Source organism: Aquila chrysaetos, chromosome 7, assembly GCF_900496995.4.
Source record: "Aquila chrysaetos chrysaetos chromosome 7, bAquChr1.4, whole genome shotgun sequence".
NCBI lineage: Eukaryota > Metazoa > Chordata > Aves > Accipitriformes > Accipitridae > Aquila > Aquila chrysaetos.
In genome coordinates, this window is record NC_044010.1 from 44,807,642 (window position 1) to 44,817,129 (window position 9,488).

Sequence of the window (9,488 nt, forward strand, 5' to 3'; positions counted from 1 at the left end):
ACTGCTAGTGAAACATAAGAGTGTATACGAAGTGTTATTCATAAATGTGTACTGAGTCTGGCTGGGATGGAGTCAGCTTTCCCCACAGCAACCCATAAGGTGCTGTGCTTTGGATTTGTGACAAAGTGTTGATGACACACCTGTGTTTTGGCTATTGCCGAACAGTACTTGCACAGGATGAAGGCTTTCTCTCTTTCTCCTGCATCCAGCCCCTACCCCAGCAAGTGGGTTTGGGGGTGGGTAAGAGGCTGGAAAGGGACAGAGCCGGCACAGGTGACCTAAGCTGGACAAAGGGATGTTCCATATTACATGATGTCGTGCCCAGCAATGAAAAACTGGGTGGCTCTGTCTCCCAAGACAGCCATTACACCAAGACCAGCTGGGCATCAGTCTGCTCACGAGAGGTGGCAAGTGACTGCCTTTGCATGACTTGTTTCTCTTCCGCTTTCCTTCCTTATTAAACTGTCTTTATCTTGACCCACAAGTTTTCTCACTTTTACCCTTCCTATTCTCTCCCCCAAGCTAATAGCAAGCACCTGCAGGGGTGCTCAGCTCCTGGACGGGGTCATCCCACCAGAATGCTGCACATCTATATTAGCAATCTCATCTTAATGTTATTCCATAGTGTTTTTTTTTTTTTTTTTTTTTTAATTAAGAATTTCACATGGTACTGTGCCAAAACTTCATAAAAAGCCAGATATAGCATCTGCTGCTGCTGCCTTAGCAAACATCAAATTAACTGGGAAATCAGACTGCCTCAACACAATTTATTGTCTCTTTACCACCTTATTATCTCTTGGTGCTTATCTATGTATTACTTCAGCATTAGCTCTATCATTTTTTCAGCTACTTCAGTCCACCTGACTTACTCTAATGTCCTCTTCCTTTTCTTTGAAAGACAAGTAGAAGTAGTGTGTTTTCCCATTTCTACAACCCTGGGGCCATCACCATCAGTTATTTCCATGAAGCCTGTAAGCAACAGCTGTGCTGCACCAGGCCGCTCACATTTGCAGAGGAAAGTGTTCAGCTACTCACAAAACACAGCATTGGCTTACTTCTACTGGCACCCACTAAGCCAAGAGGATCTAGACTTATTTCAGCTTATCTAAAATTTGTATCAGGGACAGGGGGGAGAGTTGTGATTTCCTTTCAGTTTCTGGATACAATATATCTTTTTCTAAAGATCAAAGCAAAGATGAATTCAGCAGTCTTTATCATCAAGTACTTACTTTAGTCAAGTAAACATTACACTTCAGCATTCTCCCCAATTACTATAAGTTATCTCAGCATCTTTTTTCCTCTGTTTTTCTATCCCATGACTTTTCACCTTAGCTGTTATTTGTACTGCAACCTGAGATACATGTCCTTGCTTCCAGTTTTCATATGATTCTTTTTTAATGAACAGTATTTCTGGAATTCCTAACACTGCTCTGCTGCTCTTATATCTTTTACCTGCATCAGAATTTCTCTTTCTGAAATCAACAGATCATCTTATATTCCTTATGTCTTCGGAGAGACCCTTTCTATTGATTTCCTTAGCTTATAAAAGTTATGCTACTTTAAAATCACGAGCTGTCATTTCTCCCATTCCCAAGGGGAAGGAATGCTATCAATTCATGATCATTTTCACAAAAATTTAATTAAGGTCTGGATCTTCAAGCACCTCCTTATTAGTCCAAATCTAGTCTAAAGCAGGCACTTCAAAAATTTCTACCCATTTCTGGAAGAAAAAAGTGTCCCAAACATTCTTAGATCTTCAAGAACTACAGATCCTATCTTTTTGTCCTTCCAGAAAGTAGTTTTGCCAAGCCCTCAACTTTTGTCATGCTGTATTCTCTATCATTTCTGTTACTTGCTAAAAAGAAAAAAAAGAAACCTAGGATTGTTTACTGCTTCATGCAGATTAGGCGTTCTTGTCCTCTTTCTTTCACCAAAAGACATTCAACTGTCTGCTTCAACACCATATCGGCTTCAGCAAAAAAGTGCGTGAGTATGCACACATGTACGTACGCAGTGTAACATCACCTCCCTTTCCAAGCACCTTTGGGCGAGGACTGCAGCAGCAACTTTAGTCAGTCCAAAGACACACAGAACACAGACCAAGAAATCTTCTGCTGTGTAGGGAAAACAAAACACAATCAATTCCATCAGCTGGAAGATGGTCACTTGCAGACTACTAGCCCATACTTAAAGGCAAGAAGTGGCCAGTCAAATCACCTACTGAAGGCAGAATTTCCAATGCTTACCTTTGCGAGAGCCAAAAAAAAAAAAATCCACTGCCTTGGCGATCCAGTTTAGAATTTGTACTATAGCTACACTAAAATACCGAATTCAGAAGCTAACATTTTTCTTGAGAACTTTGAGGAACTGCACTAATGAAGATTTAACTAGCAGTATAAAATTTGAAAACAAACTTTTTCGGGGGGGGGGGGGGGGGGGGGGAAGGTGACTATCAAACAAGCACACTTAATCCCTGAAACAGCCTCCAGAAGTGACTGATACAGATAATTATGTAAATGAAATGCACCATGATCTAAGATTACATAGTACTCCCACATGCACAAATACCTCTATCATATCACAGTTCAATAGTGACTGCTGAACAAAGTTATCTAACTGCAATGACTCTTCCAGGCCTTCACAACAATCAATATTAGGCCCTACAAAAACCTTCGATATTATATATAGTATTGAAATATCACTGTCTGCCAGAGACTGGCAGAGCTGTAAATAGTAACAGGTTATAAATAACAACAGTTGCATCAAAGGTTTCCAGCTACTTGCTGTGCTACAGCCCATTCAAAGAAAACCCTTTTTTATATTATATGCAAACTTCATCCATGCTCATATCTAGAGAATGAAGGACTGAATACAGAAAAACAATAACCCCAAAATAATTCAAGAACAAAAGCAGACAGACAATCCAGCTTGCACACCCAGCTTTCACTGTGACAAAAGGATAGCCTTTCAAGGTAAAAGCAAAACAGCAGTAAAATTATTCTATTCCAATGTTAGGCAAAACTCCTATCAGGATTCTATTTAAAGCTCTAACAGACATATTTGAAGAATAATATTGAAAATCCTGGAAAAGCCAAAAAAAATAATTCCATGGTGTTTTCATAAGGCTTGAAATAACTCATTTAACACATGTATTTAGCTTTACAAAATCAAGACAAAATATTCCATCACAATGTACAAATACCTCATAGTGAAAAAATTCCAGGCATCAAAGGATCCCAACCTACCAACAAAAGCTGTAACAAAATTGCTGGTTGGAAGCTGAAACCAGTCAGATGAAAATAAAAGACAGTAATGCCTGACTAGCACTCATCTTTCTGATCCGATTCAGTGGTTAGCACACCAGTGGTTAACATTCATGGTAAGAGGAAATTTTTTTTGAAGATGCATTTAAATCAAGTGTGAGATTTTAAGGTCAATGCACAGACAGCAGTAGAAAAAACACAGCTGCAGGCAATAAATGGCAGGTAATTTTTTAATAGTATCTTTTAGCCCTAAACTTTGCCAGTGTCTTAGATGCAGTCTCCCCACTAACACTGTGAAAAACAAACAAACAAACAAAAAAAAAAAACCAAAGAACAAAAAACCAACCACAAAACTTCTAATACCTTTGTGTGTAAAAAATCTTCTAATAGTCATCTTCCATCAGAACATTAATAATTATGTTTGGAGACATAAGGCTGCTTTTGATCTCTACTTTCCCACCCCCACATCTTGTTGTTCAAATTGTATCTGCTAGCTACCTTTTCAATGGCACGTTTTCAGTTCCAGAGCTGATGCATGCCTGCTGCCAACAAGACAACAAGCAGAGGAAACACTCTTGCAGAAACCTGATCTAATACTGCAGGTGCAACTGACAGCAATCACCAGCAATGCCAATACCTGGTTTACTCTTTATATCAGTTTTGGAAGAGGCCTACAAGCTTCCTCAAGACAGGTAAGTTTGATAAGTACCCCACAAACTAAATTTCATACCAAAAATTATATTTAAAATGGGGAGGATCCATTGCTCATCTTTTCCTCCAGATATGCCCCAGGACACACCAGTTCCCAAACTGCATACACTCACTGTGATTATCTGCTGCATGCTCAGCTGTTCACAGTACAGTAAAATTACTAAATTACAACCTTCACAATATTTTTCAATGCCAGTAGCTGTAGCAGTTGCCACAAATATTTTGATTATAACCTACAAAATCAGGATCTCCTAAGCTACATTCCACAACAAGAAATCACTATGATTCACTATCTTCTATCTTAAGTATATACATGACTTTTTTGTCCAAACTCATTAGTAACTATGTGGTACATGAACACTAACACATGACAAATAAGGAAGGGTAAGTGGCATTTTGTTAAGTTTTACCTATATGTTCAAAGAGCTAACAAAAAAGCAAAGTTTAACCCCACAGGCACAAAATTCATCCTAAACATGTGGTTTGAGACTTAAACGAGAAAGGGCTAGAATATAGCTAAGTACAACTGGCCAAGATACCTTCAGTAGTAAACAAGCTCCAGAAGCACACAGCACATGCTTTTCACAAAACAAACCTCAGACTCACAGAAGTCTCAGGCATTGCATCAGCTGAGCAGTAGCAATGAGTATTACACAAATACAGTATACTGGCATACATTCAGAATATAGCACTTGCACAACTTCAAATGACTCTTTCATGCATGATCAAAGGATTAGACAATTTATATTTCACCCGTGTCTTCATTTGTGCTTAATTACTTCATATGTAACCTTTTCAGTACAACCATTTGTTTCATGAAACGTTCATTAATATCTTTACTGTCAGCTGAGGTACCCCAACATGACCCAAACCAAGCAGTTGCATGGAGCTTGCTAGCTCGGGCACAGATCAGCATTACTACAGCTGTAAGGGTTTTGTCTCACACCTAGCCCTTATCAAGCCAGGTTGTACTGCAGGCAGAACAAGCTCAAGTCTCTTTGTGTGTTTTTTTAAATGCCAGGACACTCCTAGACATAGAAACTCTACTTTCCTCATATAGACCTGTCTGATGGGTTATTTACTTCTCCCAGGCATACATGACCGATTGGTTACCCACGTATGTAGGTGCTGATGCAGATTATTGGTATTTTGGATTAACCTGTCATCCTCTAAGGCCTACCTTACACTCTGAAGCAAATCTAAATTGAGATGCTCTATCAACATGGATCTCCAGTATGGACATTTTTTTTCTGAAACAGTCTAGCCCCCAAAACGTAAAGATTCATGTACCTGAATGTTAAACTACATCTCTACTTACAAGTTCATTTCAGAAAAGATATTTTAGTAATTACATCAAACTGGGTCATTTAGAAATGCCCACACTTGGAAATCTACCAAAATAACTTCCAGAGTAACTAGTCTGGAAGTACACAGCTGAATCCAGTTGGTTAGTTTTGGTTTTTTCCAGACCAGAATAATTATGGATGCCTGGATAAACCTGGAGTGACATGCTAACATTAAACAAGGTCAAAACTTGTTTTAATATAAACACACTTACAGAAGGTCATTCTTTTGCAAGGGAATAAGATTGCACAAGAATCTTGGGAAATGCACTTTGTAGGAAAGAAACTGAATGAACAGTATTCAAGAAGAGTATGCAAACAGAAAATGAACACACATAAAGAAAAAAGCAGCACAGACAATCTGAGCCCTCATACTTTGTGACATGGAGGTCCCAAGCCCATGACACAGTAACCTCTTGCATAGTTGCGGCAGCTACAAAGATAGCTGCAAGCTCAACAGCAAGTAAATCACATATGGCAGAACATGGTATGTAGACACACACAGGACTCAGCTATAAAAACCAACTGAGAATCACTGCTTTAAGTATTGCTTTCTGTTTTGTTTCACAGGTTTTTAGTACTAGTGAGTTAGCTTAAACAGCCAAACTGTCCTTTAGAGTGGTTTAATTAACGGATTTAAGCTACCTGAGAAGGTTTTAAAATAAACATCATTAATTTCTATCATTGGAAAGGAATAGAGACTCTACAGCCCTACTAGGCACACAACAGTATTCCATACAACCCACACTTACACTTATAAAAGTCTAAGCTGTATGTCAATATACATTGCCACCAACTGTGTTTGAAGAGACTCTTCAGCCCACAAGAAATGTAAAGTTTCTCTCCCCCTGCTCACCAGGATTTTGCAGAGATAAATTTAGAAGGCAGTTTAGCCTAAAACAATGCAACCAATCAAAAAAAGACATAAAGACCATATTGTAGTTTAAATATCATCAGAAATTAAGTCAAAAATCCTTCTCCAAATAAATTTGAATTACAGTAAGTGCAAATTCTTTTTTTTTTTTTTTTTAAATACAAGAAACACACGTACATCAGACCACAAAATCACAGACTGCCATGAGAGGGTTATTCACACATTTCTTTTGGGCTTATTCAGCATTTGTTGAAAATTTAGCCATGTTCTTGTAACACAAGCACTACATTTACATAGCTCAACACAAACACCATTCCTTTTAAAGCCAGACATTAGGTAGCCTCTGTGAGCTGACCACAGAACAGAGTGTCTTCTTCCCATCAAACATTCAGGCTGGGTAAACACAACTGAACTGCACCTCGAGTATCATGCTCCTTACGCTTGGCCTATTTGCTCTCTTGAATACTCGTGTCCTGTGCCACCAGCAAATTCTTTTTGGGGTAATTCGTGTATAAGTAACACAGCTCCCTGATACAGTGCATATTGTCCAGGGCTTCCATGCCTCGAGTGGTAAAACTCTTGCACCAACATCTTACGTTTTGTTGCCAATTTCTCCTCTAGGCCTCTGAAGTCTCCAACAGAACTTGAAACTACCCAAAGCTGTCAACACCTAGGATCACACAAGTTAAGTACATTGTTTTTAATCTATTTGATTAAACTGCTGTAATCTTCCTACTCGAGGTTTCCTAAGTAAATACAGGCACTAAAGAGAAAGTAAGTGGAGACGTTAAGTGGCCCATAAGGCTTATTAACATCAAGCTGATAGTTTTAGCAAGGCTGATGCGACATAAGACTACTAATCTTAGAAACTCCTGGTGACCTTAGAAGCCTAAACCATAGGCATTTTTTTTCTTCAAAGGTTTTAAATGTCAATGACTATATAGTTTCCTATCAGTCTTAAGACATGAATACACTTAAAATACATAGCCTACGCACACACAAGATTCCACAGACACATCCAGTGACAACAGACTGGAGCACATCCAAAGAACAGAGCTGGCCAGGCTGTAACATACCATTCTTACTCTGTTCATTTCCACTAACATAAACCAGTCTTAAAATCATAAAGTAAGACTACTTTTTCCTGGAGAATCATGAGACGCTTTTCAAACCATAAAGTAATACAGATACTACAATGTTAAAAAAAAAATAGCATTATTAAAAGGCCACCACACAAGAAATGTCCAAAAGCAAGTAGTAATGCAGGGGCAACTTAGAACGGTAGAAATCCTTACCAAAAAGCAAAGTTTTGCTGGAACACCCAAGTCATTAAAGCAAAAACTGAAATCTTTACACTTCTCTAGCCACAACTGAAAAGCCTCATGAACGTTAATACTTCCCCAGCAACAATTTACAAACCCAGCTTTCAAACAGACAATGGTGAAATGATTTGTTTAGTGCCAGGGCTAAAATAAAGATATTCTAAGTTTTAGGCCATTGCTCTTGCCAGTACAGAAAGACATGGCATAAGGAGCACAAATGCCAGAGCAGGGGAGGCACAGCAGCAAAGGAAGGGGTGGGGAAGCGAGAACAACTGCACACGAGTGGAGACCAGAGAAGGAAAGCACGGGTTCTAGTCAGGCTCTCCTTTTACTGTGACACAGGACAAGGTGTGATTTTTTTTTAAAATGGCAGAAGACACTGTCTCACTGAGATGTGGTAACAAGCCCAGCCCTGGCTCTTTATACTCACAGCATTCTTTCACTAACAGCATTGCCAAAAACGTGCAATTGTTTCCACTTTTAATAACTTTCTGGCTTAACACCACTGGCTCACTTTTGCCTCCCCTTACCTTTAGCGTAACAGTAGAATGAAGGAACACCATAAAGCTTCATGGTGTTACACACGGTCTTTGTATTTACTCTACCACGAACATTCATAGGACAATAAAATCTAAACAACTCTTGTGTCAGAGAGCAAGAGCCAAACAACCTCTGACACAGATATGAGAAGTTTATTGTTATCTAGATCGAGACGTCAGTTTTCTAACAGCGACACGAGTCATTCCTGGGTTTCAGTCCAGCACTGCTGAAAAGAAAAATGCTATTTATTCATCAGCAACGCTTCCTAAAGCGCATGAATCTTCCACAAACAGGTGCCCTGCGCAAGTCCTGTCAGAGTTTACACCTCAGGTTTACTTAAACCAATCTCTGCACGGCACATTAAAACGTTCGCATTCAAGACCAGCAACTTACTCTCTCCTTCGGTCGCTAAGCTCGCGAAATTTCAGGTCAGAAGCCCTTATTTTTTTGACCCTCCTTCCCCACGCCTGGGAACAACGCAAGGACAGAGGGGCAAGCCTGCCTCTCCAGCCTCCGGGCACCTCACCTCAGGACGCCGAGGCAGAGCAGCGGCGGTGTTTACGGCCGGCTGTCACCACAGGAGCCCGCCTCCCACACACGACGGTGCCCACCGGCCTGCGGGGCTCTCCCGGACCCCCCCCCCCCCCCCCCCACACACACACACCGTGACTGCGCACCCCGCGTTCCCCAGGCCCCGCCGCCCAGACGCCGGGTGAGGAGACGAGGCCTAGGCGCCGGCCTCCGCCGCCGCTCACCCCCCTCCCCGGGTGGGCCCTCGCCGCTCCTGCGCGGAGGAAAAGCCGCCGTGACATTCCCCCCCCGGGCCCCGCCACTCACCGAAGTCGAGGAACTGCTTGATGGAGAGGGGCGAGGGGGAGAAGCGGGAGTAGTACTCGATCTGCTTGGGGATGGGGCTCTTCAGCAGCGCCCCGCACAGCCGCATGGCGCGGCGAGGCCCGCCCGGCTCCCCCCCCCTTCTTCTTCTTCTCCTCCTCCGCCGCTCCGCTCCTCTCTCCCTCCCCGGCAGCGGCGCTAGGGCGCTGGGGCGGCGGCGCTCATGCCAGGGGAGCGGAGAGCCCGCCGGCGCCCGTCAGCCTCTGCAGCCCAGCCCGGCCCGGCCTGGCCCGGCCCGGCGGGAGGGGCGAGCGCAGGGAGCCGCCCCGCCGCTGACCCTCCCGCCTTCCCTCCCGCCCATGGCCTGGCGCATGCGCACAGCCGCCCGCGGAGGGAGGAGCGAGCCGGCGGGAGCTGCCTCGTCCCGCCGCCGTCCTTCCCCAGCGGCCGCGGCGCTCTAACGCGCAGGCGCGTCGCCGCCAGGGGAGGGGCGTGGCCCGGCCTGAGGCGGCCGGCTGAGGGGGAGAGCGGGCTCCCGGTGAGGAGGAGGGAGAGGCCGGCTCTTTCACGGACACACACGAATCGCGTAGGTTTCTTTTCC

At 42.9% G+C, this 9,488-nt stretch overlaps 1 protein-coding gene across 2 annotated transcripts in view; it reads right to left on the bottom strand.

Annotated features, from left to right (window-relative positions):
- Positions 1 to 9,219, bottom strand: part of PDK3 (pyruvate dehydrogenase kinase 3) — a 59,023-nt gene extending 49,804 nt beyond the window's left edge. For both annotated transcript variants that reach the window (XM_030019529.2, XM_041124706.1), the window contains exon 1: positions 8,891 to 9,219. In XM_030019529.2, coding sequence (XP_029875389.1) covers positions 8,891 to 8,996 — 106 coding nt within the window. In that variant the 5' untranslated portion in view covers positions 8,997 to 9,219. The remainder of the gene's footprint in view (positions 1 to 8,890) is intronic.
- Positions 9,220 to 9,488: the final 269 nt, after the last annotated feature.